The 18436-nt window shown below is 40.0% G+C and overlaps 1 protein-coding gene across 1 annotated transcript in view; it reads right to left on the bottom strand.

Moving 5' to 3' along the window:
• The window catches only part of LOC115140655 (transient receptor potential cation channel subfamily M member 7-like), an 82822-nt gene that overhangs the window by 62227 nt on the left and 2159 nt on the right, over positions 1-18436 (bottom strand). The window contains exon 2 of the mRNA XM_065026990.1: positions 8319-8443. Within this exon, the coding sequence (XP_064883062.1) occupies positions 8319-8443 (125 nt within the window). The remainder of the gene's footprint in view (positions 1-8318; positions 8444-18436) is intronic.

Here is an 18436-nt window from a genome sequence, read left to right as displayed (position 1 = left end):
AAGTGACCCCAAACTTTTGAACGGTAGTGTACATACACTTAAAATGTCACACATAGCTGGTGAGGTAAGTGTGTGTGTCAGAGCTGTGTGTAATTTAACTATGGAAACTATTTGCAATTTAACATATTAATGCTTTTTATATTAAAACAAAAAGTGATGCAGTCAGTCTCTTCTTTACTTTTAGCCAAGAGAGAGTGGCATGTATAGTATTGGTATTAGCCCTCTGATTACAGTGAAGAGCAAGACAATAACCACTCAAACGTCCTTCTTCGAATGCTTCATACCAAAATGACTGCATAAAATCAAATCAAATTTTATTTGCCACATGTGCCGAATACAACTGTTGTAGACTTTACCGTGACATGCTTGCTTACGAGCAATGTTCCCTCTAAGCTGCGCACAGCTCTCCCAGGACTGCCTCACAGAAGAAATATCAGCCCATGCAGAGAAGCAACGAGATTGAACTTTACTCAACTTTCTAGTTATCCCCTTTAGTTAACACTATCAATGTTTCCATTTACTGTGGGAATTGTGATCGAATCAACACAATATTAGTCACTTTCAATGCAACATAACAAAACAAAACAAACTATGACAGATATTTTCTTGTATGCAGAGTGCATTGAAGTAGGATTCTATTGCATTGACAGGCCCATACTCTACACAGACCGGTGCACTGTATCCTATCAGAGCTGCAGTATCCCTACAGTATATGCAAATAGACCATTGCCATATATGGATTTGTGCCATTCACTTTGAACTGGACTGTGTTTACAGCACGAGTGGTTGTGAGTAGATGCACTTGTTTTGAGATCACATTTGTTCATATTCTTTGCTAGTAAGTCAGTTAGTAGCCCAGTTATAGCTATTATTTCAGCAATGGAAGTTGTTGCTTCCTACAAGAGCACAAAACGTATGCATTTCTAGCCATCTTTGAAAAGCAAGTCAGGTAAAGAGCTTTTTTCTGTCTTAAAGGGGCAGTGTTGTATTTTGAGACAGGCTTGAATAAGTTAAGTGGCCAATAGGCAGAGGATTTCATAATTTGTCTGATTCTCTGTAATAACGGTATGGGAATAATAATGCATTTTATTTAGCATCAAACAACACATTTACAGTCACCTCCTTTTCTGAAGGACAAGTGGATAAACAGGTTCATGTCAATCCCTACATGTTTTTTTTTTCAAAAGTTTCATTGATTGTAGGCCTACAATGAACAACACACATTCTACTGCTACTGTAGGTTGAATGACAGAACAGCTATTTCCATGTTAAAATGTTATGGGATGCATTTTCTCCATAGTTTTTATGGTAGGCCACACTGATCAAAAAGCCAAAGCAGGCAACATGGGCACCAGAAAACATATGCCAGAAGTTGCAAAGGATTTTCACAGCATTCAAGTGTGAGCTCAACAGACCTAAAAATCTGCTCAGTGCCGGAAAATAATTGAGGGAACATTGCTTACGAGCCATTCCCAACAACACAGAGTTTTAAAATAATAATACAAATAAAATAGTAACATGAGGAATAAAATAACATACAAGAATTGATCTATATAGATCTATATAGAGGGAGTATACAAGGTCCAGAAAGGTACATTAGCAGGCTACTCATGTGGTGTATTTGATCACAACATCGCACGTGCTCTCTCTCTTTCTTCTTGCTCCCAGCCATGGGTGTATTCATTATGGAAACCATTTAGAACCAAACAGAAGCAAACGGAGAAAAACAAGAGTTTCTATTGGAATAATTCAGGTAGGTCCCTCCAATTTTAGTTATGTTTGCAAAACATTTTGCAACAAAATCGACGTAATGAATACGCCCCAGTTCTTTTGGTTTCTTCATTTTAAAATCAGCAAGCAAGAGCAAGCTGTAGTAGTAAATACATTTTTCAAAATAAGTGTACAACAAGCTATTGTAGGCCAAGTCTAGCTTTTGGCCCAATGGTTCCCAACCAGGGGTACAAGGACCCCTCCGGTTACTTGGCCTATCCACTAGGGGTACTTGAGAAGACACATGACGCCATAGGTCTACTAGTAAAATGCACATGAGGGGGTACTTCAGGGGTACTCCGGGCAGAGCCAAATTCTGTTGGTGGTACAGTAACCGAAAAAGGTAGGGAACTACTGTTTTATCCTGTAGGCCTACCCAATGAATTTACAGTGAATTTCAAAAAAAAATTGTACAAATTAGATTTATATGAAATGACAGGCAGCGTATAAACGTATTGCTCGAAAAAGGAGAACAACTCATAGACATACTGATATTCCTGCCTTCCACGTGGACTGTCGTCCTCCCCATTTGGTAACAACTCCTCAAACACCTGATTTAATCCAATCACTTTTTCCTCATTGAGGAACCATCTCCTTTTGACTCCCATTGAATTTATCTTCAACGGATAAAGACTGCAAGAAACCCTTAAATTAGATAACTTTTCACAAGCTGTGGTCTGGCATAATTGCTCAAGAGTTTTTTGGTGCTTTCAAGACAACTGGGAACTCGAGAGAAAGAAAAAAAAACGAACTCAAATAATGATGGAAAGTCTGAGCTTTAGAAAGATGCCAACGTTTCTGACTTTGAATACGAGTTGGATTACCGTTCAGAACTATTTTCCCAGTCAGAGTTCGTTTGTTTCCCCGAGTTCTCAGTTGTTTTGAATGCAGCATTTCTGGGTTATACACAGAAGTTACACATAGTAGAATCCAATACGTAAATGCTAAAATGCTGACATTTAATCGATTACAAATGACATGACCATCCCCTGGATTAAAGGAAAATATACTAAACACTCCCTGGCTGAAATTGAAAAAGCATGACCTTTCCCCATTTTCCTCCGGGTAACAAATGCATACATTTTGACCGGCCCTTAACCAAAAATCTTTGCATTACACATATGGTGTTGGCGACCCACTTGAATCCAAATGCAATACTTCAAAATGTAGCTAGCTGTCTTCTCTCCCTGCACAGTTTACAAGGGGCTATAACTGCAATGCTTGCAGTTAGCCACTGTCACTATTCCTTCCAAACCACTCATTGTTGAATTTGCGATTTCCAACTTGTTGTGGAATGTTTATGTCCAGTGGCCGATGGGCACCGATACGTTTTATCTATAATTTATCTTCATTATTTCTATTCGTATGACAAGGACTAAAAAGGATTTGCCGGTAGATTGCTGACTTGATTCATGATGATGACTGCTAGCTAAGATTTTGAAAATAAGATGTTGACATGATCAGTACAATCAAAGCTACTGTACATATAACGTGATTTGACGTCATTTTATCTGTGGCCAATGACCTTGAGCCTTCTTGGAAGGGCACTACTAATGTAACTCTAAGGCAGGACCCAAAGGGCTTGAATTGTCGATGTCTACCATTACAAAGGACTTAAACTTGGCGGTGACTAGTGTCCCCATGAGTGACAGAACACTGAGCCAATCACAGCGCAACGCTTCTATTTTCTGCCGGCTTGCCTCACCAACAGAGAAAGCACTGTGCTAGGCTGAAATACCTGCATATTGAAGCTGCCTTACTCAAGAAAACAAAAGAGACTATGTTTGTATGCGGCTTTAATAACTCAATGATATATTATTTTTTTTACATTGTTTGCAAACTGATATGTGACTCGTATTAATTCCCCCCTTTTTTTGTTGCTAAAAATGTGGGTTTCAAAACAGATGGGGCTCTTATTTTGATGATATAGGCTACCAGAAATCAACAAAACGATTTAGCACGTACTGTTAAGTAAAAAGTATCCCGAAATGTATTACTTTTGGTGCGTTCAAGACAACTGGGAATTCGGAAAGAAAACCAGCACCAGACGAGTCGTTTTGTAAACTGAATTATAACAACTGTTATCGCTATGTTACAATGCCGATTGGGCTAAAGCTGTCTAGTAGTGTGCGTCTTCTAGCATTAGCTTAGTGTGGTTATGTAAGTGTTTACGAAATGAATATTGAGATACTTTGCTACATGACATGTGTGTTAGTTGGCAAAAGATATGCTGCATAGCTAGCTCTAGCTGTAACGATAGCTCCATTGATTCACTATTGCTGACAATCATGTAATGTTAGCTATCTATAGAGGCACTTGTTGCTTGCCTTTCGTTTAGCGCGTTTCAAACGAGGCCGCGAAACTGCACACCTCCCACGGTTCGTGGCATGGCAGGCACGAGCAAACTCCTTGTTTGCGGTGATTCCCCTCTAGCGTTCATCGTTCATTCTGTCTCACTTCATCACAGGGAATGTCCAAACTCTGACCAATCAGCGCAGCTTTGAATGTTGCTAGGTTACTTATGGGCGTGGTTTTGCACCAAGTTTGAAAAATCGTGATGTTGATGAATTTAAGATCAGAGAAGTCAGAGCTCTAGGATGGGTCCATGTTGATAAATCATTTTCTGCGTTAAAACAGAGCCGTTGCGAACGAGAATCTCGTTTTTGCAAAAAAAACAACTTGATATTCTGATTTTCACATGTGCGTGGGGTTAAATGTGGAATGCATGTCAAATGCACAACCAACACTTCCTGTCCCTTCAAAATAGAGGTTCACCTTTCTAACTCCATTATATCATATTCATGTTACGATAAGGTGACATTTCTCAGTTTCTTCTTTAGATTCAAGATTATAAACTAGCCACAAAAATAAGTGTTTATTGACTTACTTGATGAACTGCTTTACTGTACGTGGTTAGCTAACTGATATATCCCAGCTAACTGGTTAACCATTGATCATATTTTTCAATGATTGGCATACAGCCAAAACAACAGTATCTATTGCTAGACTAAAGATATGCCCCTAGCTATAGATTAGTCAGTGGTTGCACATCTAACTAGCTGGAACGAAGCAAGTGTGTGAATAGTAGACATGTAAATGTCTCACTCAGGCACTGTCTAAAAATGTTACTGGCTGTCAAATGCTTGCTTCTTCTGTCGTTGTTTTTATCATTACTCAACTCCTCTGAAACCACATTAGGGGAGAGGATTGGAGGTTCCTCCCGTTGGGCCTCCTCCTCTGATGCACTTTGAAAGAGAGGTGAGGAATGGAGGAAACCAGGATTTGACGGCTAGTGGGTGGGTGGGTAAAATGCAACATAACCATAAAGAAAGCATAGTGATACAAATGTTTGTTTGTTTGTGTGTGTGTGTGTGTGTGTGTGTTTATCGCTCCTACTTGTCATTTGTAATTTCAAAGTTCAAAATTTGTATTGAATTTACCATTTTCAATCTACTGATATGCACTCACACACATACTTGTATCAGAAAGGGCTTTATAAAATGCATTTGATTGATACAATATACCAACAGGGCTCAAATAGAATCCAGGGTTAATTGTTGCTCATTACATCTATCTAGTGGAATTCAAGAGATTACAATTCAACTTCATTAAATAGGCCTTTTTCTGAAATGTTGATAAGAACCCCGAACACAATTGTTTCTATCAATACTGATGAGTTTAATGTCTGCATAAGTGAGAGCATGAAAAAGATTGGACATTTCCAGAATAATTTCCTGCACTGTGGCACAAGAGACAGGTGTGAGGAATATGTGTTAGGATGACAGGGTCTGTGTCCCTTGATAGGATAGAGCGGAGAGACCTGTACAACTTGTCTCATGAAAACCCGGTGGTTGCACATCTTGCACAACATGATAAATAGGTTACGTTCCATGATATTCCCTATAATGAAAGATAACATGTCAGAAATGGACACAACAATTCAATAGAAAGAGGAAATAATCTCCACAATAATGTATTAAATGGGTCTTTCCTATAATAATAACTCAATCAGGGGTCTGGTCCTTACTGCTGAAACAGCAGCTGTATCTGCTGACCACATGGACAAGGGGGACCTGATCAGTAATCCTAGATCAGCGATGCTACTTTGAGACACTTTGTGAGTACAGGCCTCAATCTTCTCTAAATGTTAGGTGTGTGAGTGAGTAAGTGACAGGAAGGGTTGGTGGCAGGGAGAGGAGTGTACTGCAGGTGTGTGTGTTGGCCTGGCTGGTCATTTGTGGGTGGTCTTTATAGCCTCAGGCCTTTGGGTCTTAATCTAAATCTCTCACCCAGCTCTCTTCACTGTCAATCTGTTGAGTGATGTCATTATCTGACCCCTCCACTCTCCTCCTTCCCTAACCCCATGCTCTTGAGAGACAGAATAGAAACACCAGCAGAGCTACAGTACCCCTCATTCTGAAACGACACCTCTTCAGGATTGATATAGTCTACGATGGTCAGTCCCCTTCTTTATAGTCACACAACCAATGAGCTAATGCATGACTATTTATGTTGGATTCGGGAGCTCAACATTACTGACTTTGTATGGCACTTGAATTTTGCATATTACATAAGAATAGTGAAACGCTCACATGATGAACAAGTTCTGTGTGTGTGTGTGTGTGTGTGTGTGAGAGAGAGAGAGAGAGAGAGAGAGAGATACCAGGCACTTCCCAGACACAACCCCTACCATAGACCCTACGCTCTAGACACTTGTGGAGATCTGAGAGGGATTGATGTGGTGACATGGAGATAGCTCCTCCACCTTGCCCTCCGACAGACTTGGTGACATTTTTTTGCCATTTTGCTTACACCTGTCCAATCCTCTCAGATCTTTACAGGTGCCTAAGTTGTATGTGCTAATGGTTGTTTCTGGACAGGACCCCACAACCCTGTGGGTTTGTGGGGGACCTTCAGCATGTCAGTTGAGGCATTGGTTGGACGTTTCATTCCATTGCTGGACACACCCACGGCACCCTATCAGGCTGATCACACTAGCCAGGCAGTTCTGGTTCTTCCTCAGAGTATGTTTGTGAATAGTTGGAGACAGGCTATAAACAGTGAAAGGATATTTACATGTCTACTATTCACACATTTGCTTCGTTCCAGCTAGTTAGATGTGCAACCATTGACTAACTATAGCTAGGGGCATATCGCTAGTCTATAAGATTACCAATGGTTAACTAGGTAGCTAGGATATATCCAGTGGCGATTTTAGCATGCAAATCTTGGTGGGGCAAAAAAAAAAGAGAGTGAAGAAAAAGCAGCCAACAAGTGCTCAGCATATGTGGGAACACCTTCAAGACTGTTGGATAAGCATTCCAGGTGAAGCTGGTTGAGAGAATGACAAGCGTGTGCAAAGCTGTCATCAAGGAAAAGGGTGGCTATTTGAAGAATCTGAAATATAAAATATTTTCAGATTTGTTTAACACTTATTTGGTTACTACATGATTCCATATGTGTTATTTCATAGTGTTGATGTCTTCACTATTATTCAACAATGTATAAAATAGTAAAAATAAAGAAAAACCCTTGAATGAGTAGGTGTTCTAAAACCTTTGACCGGTACTGTACTTGTGCTCCCCCATGTACTTTTTGTAGTGATTTGTTAATAATAATTCATTTTAAAAAAAAAATCCAAAGTATTTTCCCAGTCAGAGTTTGTTTTTTGCAGAGTTTCCAGTTGTTTTGAGCTCGGCAGAAGTCATGCTGCATTGACATCATGGCCAATGTTAAAACAGTCCTTTAAATCCAGGCTGCGGACCACACACCCACTCCACTGAATAGCAGGCTAGTCTTTGCAATGCTTGCAGTTAGCTACTGATTCCTTCCAAACCACTCATTGTTGGATTTGCAATTTCCAACTTGTTGTATGATGTTGACAGTACAATCAAAGCTGCTGTAGATATAATGTGATTTTAATGTAAATTCAATGTAAATTGTCCAGGTGGCCATTGGATTAATTGTTCAGTAGTCTTATAGCTTGGGGGTGGAAGCTGTTAAGGAGCCTTTTGGACCTAGACTTGGCGCTCCGGTACCGCTTGCCGTGCGGTAGCAGTGAGAGCAGTCTATGTCTGGAGTCGCTAACAATTTTTTGGCCTTCCTCTGACATCACCTGGGAAATATAGGTCCTGGACGGCAGGAAGCTTAGCCCAGTGATGTATTTGGCCGTACGCACTACCCTCTGTAGCGCCTTACGGTCAGATACCGAGCAGATGCCATACCAGGCAGTGATGCAACCGGTCAGGATGCTCTCGATGGTGCAGCTGTAGAATGTTTTGAGGATCTGGGGACCCATGCCAAATCGTTTAAGTCTCCTGAGGGGGAAAAGGTGTTGTCGTGCCCTCTCCATGACTGTCTTGGTGTGTTTGGACCATGATAGTTTGTTGGTGATGTGGATACCAAGGAACTTTAAACTCTTGACCCGCTCCAGCCCTGTCAAATGTAAATAGGGGCCTGTTCAGGCCCTCCTTTTCCTATAGTCCACAATCATCTCCTTTTTCTTGCTCACAATGAGGGAGAGACTGTTGGCCTGGCACCACACTGACAGGTCTTTGACCTCCTCGCCTACCACTGTTGTGTCATCAACAAACTTAATGATGTTGTTGGAGTCGTGTTTGGCCATGCAGTCGTGGGTGAACATGGAGTATAGGAGGGGACTAAGCACGTACCCCTGAGGGGAACCGGCGTTGAGGATCAGCGTGGCAGATGTGTCAGGAAATCCAGGATCCAGTTGCAGAGGGAGGTGTTTAGTCCCAGGGCCCTTAGCTTAGTGATGAGCTTTGTGGGCATTATGATGTTGAATGCTGAGCTGTAGTTAATGAACAGCATTCTCACATAGGTGTTCCTTTTGTCCAGGTGGGAAATGGCAGTGTGGAGTGTGGAGTGTGATTGAGATTGTGTCATCTGTGGATCTGTTGGGGCGTATGCGAATTGGAGTGGGCCTAGGGTTTCCGGGATGATGGTGTTGATGTCAGCCATGACCAACCTTTCAAAGCACTTCATGGTTACCGACAGTTGGTCCGCGCGCGCTGAGTACACATCCTGGTATTTCGTCTGGCCCTGTTGCCTTGTGAATGTTGACCTGTTTAAAGGTCTTGCTCACATCGGCTACGGAGAGCATGATCACACAGTGGTCTGGAAAAGCTGGTTCTCTCATGCATGCTTCAGTGTTGCTTGCCTCGAAGCAAGCATAAAAAGCATTTAGCTCGTCTGGTAGGCTCGCATCACTGGGATGCTCATGGTTGGGTTTCCCTTTGTACTTGTAGTCCATAATAGTTTGCATGCCCTGCCACATCTGATGAATGTCAGAGCAGGTGTAGTAGGATTCAATCTTAGTCCTGTATTGACACTTTGCCTGTTTGATGGTTCGTCTGAGGGCATGGCGGGATTTCTTATAAGCGTCAGGATTACTGTCCCGCTCCTTGAAAGCGGCAGCTCTAGCCTTTAATTCGGTGCATATGTTGCCTGTAATCCATTGCTTCTGTTTGGAATATGTACGTACAGTCACTGTGGGGACGACGTCCTCAATGCACTTATTGATGAAGCCGGTGAGGAGTGTCGCTTCTGGATGAGCATTTTCTTGTTTGCTTATGGCCTTATACAACTCATTGAGTGCGGTCTTAGTGCCAGCATCGGTTTGTGGTGGTATATAGATGGCTACGTATATTATAGATGAAAACTTTCTTGGTAGATAGTGTGGTCTACAGGTTATCATGAGGTACTCTACCTCATGCGACCAATACCTCAAGACTTCTTTAACATTAGACATTGTGCACCAGCAGTTATTGACAAATAGACAGACACCCCCACCCCTCGTCTTACCAGACGTAGCTACTCTGTCCTGGCGATACACAGAAAAACCAGCCAGCTCTATATTATCCATGTCGTTGTTCAGCCACGACTTGGTGAAACATAACTATTTTTTAAATTGAAACTACACTTGAAACAAGTATTTTTCGCAAACCTCTCAGTTGGAACAGGCTCCTAAGGTATTATAGTAATCATCCCAAATCTCTAAAATGCAACATTCCTACTGGTCAATTCCTTAGACTAAGGTGAAACTGCAGCAAATCAAATGATTTTGAGACTAAAGCTGAAGTAATGAAAAAGAGGTTCCTTGAACACGGCTACAGTGAAAGTCTCCTCAACATGGCTGATAAGCGAGCTCGAGGGACTGATAGAGACGCCCCCCTCACCAAAAAAGAGAAATGCGAGAAATCTGCCAGGGTTTGTTTTTCCACTGAATACGACCCGTCTAAAGTACAGACAAAAAGCATGATCCTCAAACACTGGCGCATTCTCTAGTGATCCCTCGCTCAAAGACTTTGCGTCCAACCCTCCCCTGCATTGCTTTATCAGAGACCGTGTGGTGCACAGTGCTCTCGAATCCTGCACCTGCACCCTCTACCTGGCTCCCAGGTGCCCCTAATGATTTCCACCGCTGCAGTCATTGTACACATTGGTCCAACTCAAGTGAGACAAAAGTATTCTATCACCCATGCTCGGGTAAAGAATACAAGATAAATTACTTCATAAATTGTAGTACAACACATTTAGTTTACATGCTCAAATGCCCAGGTGGGCTAGTTTACATTGGTCAGATGAAATACATGCTCAAATTAAAAATAGCTGAACACAAAACAGCTATCCGCACCAAAAATATTGACTGTGCGATCACGTGACACTATGTGAATGCCATACATAGCTCAGCCTCAGCCTCAACTGTGAAATTCTGGGGAATTGAGAAAGTTCTGCTTTGTTCCAGAGGGGGCAATACTTTATCAAAGGGGTACTTATTACAATGTAATTACATGTGTAATTAAGCTGTAACAAGTATTGTAGTTCATTGAAATAACTCATAGTTAAACTGTAATAACAGGTAGCTGGTGGTAATTGCAGTCTGTAAATACAGAGGTGTAACAACAAATGCTTGTTACCATGTTTGATACAATTGGGCAAGTTTCACTAAATTCACCAATTTTGTGTTTTGTTTATTCTCAGCTGCATCCGATTCAGTAACAACTGTCACAAAGTTGTAATCTCTCTTGAACAGATGCGCTTGGTGTCCAACATTAAAAGGGTTGGGGGCTCAATACAGTCTTACTGCCAAACCTTGAATACACACTCTTCAAAATAACCATTCAATGTTGTTGCTAGCAGTTGCCCCCCAAAAGTGTATCATCTGGGTTAATTTGGTTAAGTTTACAAAAATAGATCAGGTATAGGTCAACCTCACTGACTGGGGTCTACCATACGGGTGTTTTTTTTTAAAGACATAATTCATGTGTATGTTGCCCACAACCTGAACCTCCTTGCCATCCAAATGGGAGGATAAACCCACTTGTACACCACAGAGTGCATGTACCATCTGCATAAGATTTAGCTAGTTAAAAATGAAGTGTATCTTGAGGGGTACTTATTTGTAATTAATGTGTACTTATATAGTACATTACCCATCCTGACAACCTGCCATCCAAGTGGGAAGATAAACACAATAGTACATGTAATATTTGCCTATGTACAATGTAATTACTAGGTGTTACACATGATTTAGCTAGTTAAAATTAAGTGCATCTTGAGGGGTACATACTTGTAATGATTGTGTACCTGCATAGTATGTTATCTACATATATATAGTTACCTATGAGCAAATACCATATACTTACTTAATACTCATTACCAAGTGAAAACAAACTAAATATGAGCTTGTACTTTAGACAAGTTTATTGCAACATGTAAAAATACCTTGTATTTCGTCATCCATGATTCATAATATTACATTTTGAAAGAGGAAGCTAAATATTTTAAGCATATGTTTTCTTTTCAGTCTCCTCCATTTCCACTGAATGATGTTAACTGTAAGGATTTAATTCCTAATAATAATAATAATATTAATGTATTATTAACAAATTTACAGAAAAAACTGTGTGAAGGTCAGCTTACAGAAGAGGAACTTTTTGAGGCAATAAAATATTTTCAGCCTGGAAAAACACCAGGGCTTGACGGTATACCAGTAGAGGTATACCAGACCTTTTTTTGATGTACTCAAAGATTGAACATTGAAGATACCAGGCCTGGTCTTCATAGCAGATTTTGAAAAGGTGTTTGATAAAGTACGACTAGAATTTATATATAAATGCCTTGATTACTTTAATTTGGTTGAATCTCTAACACAATTGGTTAAAGTTATGTACAGCAACCCCAGATGTAAAATAGTAAATAATGGTTACTTCTCAAAAAGTATTGAGCTTTTAAGAGGAGTAAAACAAGGCTGTCCGTTGTGTCCATATCTAATTATTATGGCAATTGAAATGCTAGCTATTAAAATTAGATCCAACAAGAACATCAAGGGGTTAGAAATCCAGGGGATAAAAACAAACGTGTCAATGTATGCTGATGACTCTAGTTTTTTCTTAAGTGCGCAATCTGGATCCCTGTACAGTCTCATTGAAGATCTTGATCCCTTTTCTAGCCTCTCTGGACTGAAACCTAATTAGGACAAGTGTACCATATTACGTATTGGATCGTAAAAAAAATTGTGTTTACACTACCTTTTAGTTTACCAATAAAATGGGTGGATGGTGAATTAGACATACTTGGTATTCACATCTCAAAAAATATGAATGCACTTACCACAATCAATTTCAATAGAAAGTTAGCAAAAATAGATAAGATTCTGCCACCATGGAGAGGTAAATACTTGTCTATTTATGGAAAAATCACCTCGATTAACTCTTTGGTCCTATCTTACTTACTTATTAATGGCACTGCCTACTTCAGACGACTCGTTTTCTAAATCGTATGAGCAAAAACTAATTCATTTTATTTGGAATATTATGCCAGACAAAATTAAAAATGCCTATTTATATAATGAATATGAGTTTGGGGGGCTAAAATGATTAAATATTAAAGCTTTAAACCTCTCACTAAAGCTTCACTCATACATAAGTTATACTTAAACCCAAACTGGTTCTCCAGTAGATTATTCAGAAAGGCTCATCCTTTGTTCAAAAATTGCCTTTTTGCCTTTATACAGATTACAACTTCTCATTTCCGACTAATTGAAAATGAAATTGTGTTTAAAGTATCACCCTTTCTTAAACAAGCCATACAAAGCTGGTTACAATTTCCGTTTTATCCTCCAGAAAATATATAACAAATATTACAACAAATGTTATGATTGAACTAAAATATAATGATTAATAAATAAAAACATTCTTAACGGACTTAAAAAATAAATTGTATTATATTTATGAATGATATTATGAATAGAAACGGAAGAGTGACGTCACATATGCAGCTATCAAAACTATATGGGAATATTTCAAATTTTACAACCAAAAGCATTACCACAAAAATGGAGGAGACGTGGAAAAGGGAGAAGGTAGGGAACTTGTTTGCCTGCCATGTGTTAAAGATACAAATTGGCTGAAAGGAACTGGCATAAATAGAAAAATATACCAGTTTACTTTGAGGACAAACATTTTGACAGCTGTGCCATACAGGTTGCAAAATAAATAGGAAGAGATTTTCGATGTACCAATTCCATGGCACATGGTTTATGAACTGGTACAAAAAACTACACTTGATTCAACACTTACAGTTTTTAAATTTAAATTATTATATGCAATTCTTGCCACCAACAGAATGCTATATGTACAGTGGGGCAAAAAAGTATTTAGTCAGCCACCAATTGTGCAAGTTCTCCCACTTAAAAAGATGAGAGAGGCCTGTAATTTCCATCATGGGTACACTTCAACTATGACAGACATTACATTTAAGTCATTTAGCAGACGCTCTTATCCAGAGCGACTTACAAAATGAGGGAAAAAAATCCAGAAAATCACATTGTAGGATTTTTAATGAATTCATTTGCAAATTATGGTGGAAAATAAGTATTTGGTCACCTACAAACAAGCAAGATTTCTGGCTCTCACAGACCTGTAACTTCTTCTTTAAGAGGCTCCTCTGTCCTCCACTCGTTACCTGTATTAATGGCACCTGTTTGAACTTGTTATCAGTATAAAAGACACCTGTCCACAACCTCAAACAGTCACACTCCAAACTCCACTATGGTCAAGACCAAAGAGCTGTCAAAGGACACCAGAAACAAAATTGTAGACCTGCACCAGGCTGGGAAGACTGAATCTGCAATAGGTAAGCAGCTTGGTTTGATGAAATCAACTGTGGGAGCAATTATTAAGAAAAGGAAGACATACAAGACCACTGATAATCTCCCTCGATCTGGGGCTCCACACAAGATCTCACCCCGTGGGGTCAAAATGATCACAAGAACGGTGAGCAAAAATCCCAGAACCATACGGGGGGACCTAGTGAATGACCTGCAGAGAGCTGGGACCAAAGTAACAAAGCCTACCGTCAGTAACACACTACGCCGCCAGGGACTCAAATCCTGCAGTGCCAGACGTGTCCCCCTGCTTAAGCCAGTACATGTCCAGGCTCGTCTGAAGTTTGCTAGAGAACATTTGGATGATCCAGAAGAAGATTGAGAGAATGTCATATGGTCAGATGAAACCATAATAGAACTTTTTGGGAAAAACTCAATTTGTTGTGTTTGGAGGACAAAGAATGCTGAGTTGCATCCAAAGAACACCATACCTACTGTGAAGCATGGGGGTGGAAATATCATGCTTTGGGGCTGTTTTTCAGCAAAGGGACCAGGACGACTGATCCGTGTAAAGGAAAGAATGAATGGGGCCATGTATCGTGAGATTTTGAGTGAAAACCTCCTTCCATCAGCAAGGGCATTGAAGATGAAACGTGGCTGGGTCTTTCAGCATGACAATGATCCCAAACACACCGCCCGGGCAATGAAGGAGTGGCTTCGTAAAAAGCATTTCAAGGTCCTGGAGTGGCCTAGCCAGTCTCCAGATCTCAACCCCATAGAAAATCTTTGGAGGGAGTTGAAAGTCTGTGTTTCCCAGCAACAGCCCCAAAACATCACTGCTCTAGAGGGGATCTGCATGGAGGAATGGGCCAAAATACCAGCAACAGTGTGTGAAAACCTTGTGAAGACTTACAGAAAACGTTTGACCTCTGTCATTGCCAACAAAGGGTATATAACAAAGTATTGAGAAAAACTTTTGTTATTGACCAAATACCTATTTTCCACCATAATTTGCAAATAAATTCATAAAAAATCCTACAATGTGATTTTCTGGATATTTTTTTTCACATTTTGTCTGTCATAGTTGAAGTGTACCTATGATGAAAATTACAGGCCTCTCTCATCTTTTTAAGTGGGAGAACTTGCACAATTGGTGGCTGACTAAATACTTTTTTTGCCCCACTGTATGGGGCATACAACAATCTCAGCTCTGTAGATTTTTCTGGAAGAGACAGAATCAAAATATAATTTATTCTGGTATTGCCCCTATGTAGCTTGTTTCTGGTCACAGGTTCAGGAATGGTTAAAAAAGCACATCATTCACTTAAAATGAACCTTACAAATAGCAGTGTTGGGCGATTTGGAAAGCCATAGTCAGTCAATAAAGGTTTTCATCTTTAGCTCACAATCTGTGGATACTATATGATTAGAAATGTAGTTTAAAAATGGTGTAAAACATCACAGCACAATTGAAAAATATATGGCACATGGAAACCAAACGAATGTGGTCTATGGTGATAGGTGGGATGGGCTGAGGGGTGGCATTGCAGAGCTTATGTTTGGTCATGTATTATTGTTATGTGACTGCTTTATATAAAAGTACCATGTATGTTAAATGTGTATGCAAAATGTATATGTAAAATGTATATATATGTAGCAGAAAAGCTTTGTCCTCCGAAGAGGGGGGTGGTGGAGGGGTTATTAAGAAAAAATAAAATAAATCGCCCATTTTCAAGCCCTGACCTCCTTAGCTACTGTTGCCTTCCAGGTCAAATGCACCGTTAAATAATTCAACAATTAAAACACACAAAAATTATATAAACCCCCCATTTTTGCCCTATCACTCATAAGCTTCCATGCATTAATTTAAAACAAAAGCTGGACCTGGGCCTAGGCATCAGACTCCAGAGTCCTTTATAGCAGAGTTGTGTCAGAGGTGGTTGGTTTTCAATTGGCTAACACTTATAGCATGGTTTGTACTGAAGAATGTTGAGTCCGGATGCTATCAGAAACTTGAACATTTGTAATAAGCATGATAACAAGCATTCGATGTCACACCTCTGTAATTACAGACTGCAATTACCACCTGTTACATGTTGTTAATAGAGTAGCTATGAATTATTACAATTAATTACAATACTTGTTAGTGTAATTACATATGCAATTACACTGTAATAAGGACCCCTTAAAATAAAGTGTTACCCAATATTGTGAGGAAATTGTTACAGAGAGGCACTTAAGTTCAACTGCTTAGACTGCATCAAGCCAAAGGGTCTCAATGAACAGTTCGCTTTTTCATCTTTTTTGTAAATATGTTTTTCTTTGTTTATTTCTCTGTCTTTTGCTGTTCAAGTGGAATGTACAGTACAAGTCACAAGTTTGGACACACCTATACATTGTAGACTAATAGTGAAGACATCACAACTATGAAGTAACACCTATGGAATCATTCAATAACCAAAAAAGTGTTAAACAAATCAAAAGATATTTTATATTTGAGATTCTTCAAATTAGTCATCCTTTGCCTTGATGACAGCTTTGCACACTCTTGGCATTCTCTCAACCAGCTTCATGAGGTAGTCACCTGGAATTTTCAGTCTGAGAAAGTTATTTCGGAGTTCCCCGTCGTCGTAAATGCACCATCACATACAACTTTAGATATGAACCCGGAAGTATCGTCTGTAGCACCACCCATTGACCTTTCGTTATTTTGTGCAAACGTTAGCTATGTAGCTAGCATTTGGAACAACTAATTTGGACTAAATTTGAGTGTACCGTAGGCCTATGCATGTATCAATTGAAAAGTCACCTGAAGCTTGAGAGGAATGGGAGATGCAATAGAGGACGACTGGTAAAGACTGAACTGAACTGTATGTGTGGTAAGCTTCCTGGCGCCCAGAGCTGCTGAGGTATCACCCGTGGGTGTCATACATTGTGAAGAAGTCCAGTGGCCACACGACTCAGGCTTGATTCCCAGGGTAACTAGCCCCCTACTGGGCACACACTGGTTGAATCAACATTGTTTCCACATAATTTCAATGAAATTACATTGAACCAAGATGGAATAGACGTCTGTGCCCAGTGGGTCACTACAAGATCGTCCCCAGACTCCATCTTCATCGACCATCCCCCTGACCACCTTCCTCTGATCAAGCCATGATCAACTGCCCCTCTCCATCTTTGGATGATGCTGCATGCACTCAGACTAGGCTACTCATGATGATGTGTTACTAGTTCGTTTTTTGCTTTGAGATAGTTATGAAAAGCACTACAGAAATGTAATCTTGTTATTATTATTGGTTTACTTAGTTTAGTAGAGCGTAATCTTCACACAAAAAAAGTGATACATGCAAGAGCAGTCTGCGGGTTACTTTTTTCTCTCAACTTAATTGTTACCATGCACCTTACACAAGATAGCTCTGATGTGCGAGTGCATTCTTTTAATGTTGGAAGTAAAACACACCTACAGTAGATGTACTGGTATCAATTTTTTTATTACAAACAAACACTTTTCAATGAGAAAACAGAAATCCACTTTGAGTGTAAAGGACTTCACCAAAAACAGAAGAACAGAAGAGATGATGACCGGTGGGGTGATAGAGTGAGAGCCCCTGCAGCGCCTCACCCATCCCCGCATACCACTTCCAGGATGTGGCTGTGGCCTCCCCTCCCTCTGTGCTGACTCCGGTGGGGGGAGCTTTCAACACCTGAAAAATATGGTAAGGATAGCTTTCAGCATCAAACATACTACATGTAAAACCCTGTAAAAGGTATTATGCCAATTGCAGTACATTTCTCTGGAATACGTGCACATTTCTAGCATGCATATTTTCACACTTACATGAATGTCCCAGTGAAGCATAGGAAATAGATGGGAAAGTGTTGTTGCTTCAGAGAAAAGGGGAACTTTATTAGCCAAGCACAGCAATAAGCAGTAAGTATTTTGCTTCAGGTCCTCCCACTTCTTTTTCACCCATGCAGGTGATAGCTGCCCCTCCACCTCCTTCACAAAGATCGTGAAAAGACATAAGATCAAGTACAACATTAACCAAAACATGAGCAAAGTAGAGTTGTGTGAACTTTCTGTAGCTAGACTGCCACATACTTTATCAAATTGCAGTGCCAAGGTGAAACAGTACACTCTTAGGGAAAAAAGGTGCCATCTAGAACATGAAAAGGTTATTCGGCTGTCCCCATAGGAGAAACCTTTGAAGAACCCTTTTTGGCTCCAGGTAGAACCCTTTTGGTTCCCAACCTGGTCTCAGAGTATTTTGCATTATTCTGTACGTAAATCCGAGTAAGTAGCTGAAAAGTTGCTAATTAGCTAAAATACTAAAGTTCTCCATGATGGTATTCGAACTCGCAAACCTTTGGGTTGCTAGACATTTGCGTTATATGTTCACCCATCCACCCTGACCAACCATCCTACTTTCATTTTTCATTAAGTAAGCATCTGTCTCATGTAACCATATGGTATGTAATTTATCATACTAATTTGACCCCGGATTTACATTTAATTTGAGACCAGGCTGTGGT

This window comes from Oncorhynchus nerka, linkage group LG13, assembly GCF_034236695.1.
Source record: "Oncorhynchus nerka isolate Pitt River linkage group LG13, Oner_Uvic_2.0, whole genome shotgun sequence".
Taxonomy (NCBI): domain Eukaryota; kingdom Metazoa; phylum Chordata; class Actinopteri; order Salmoniformes; family Salmonidae; genus Oncorhynchus; species Oncorhynchus nerka.
The sequence above is the reverse complement of the archived record's forward strand: the minus strand, read 5'-3'. Positions and strand labels throughout refer to the sequence as shown.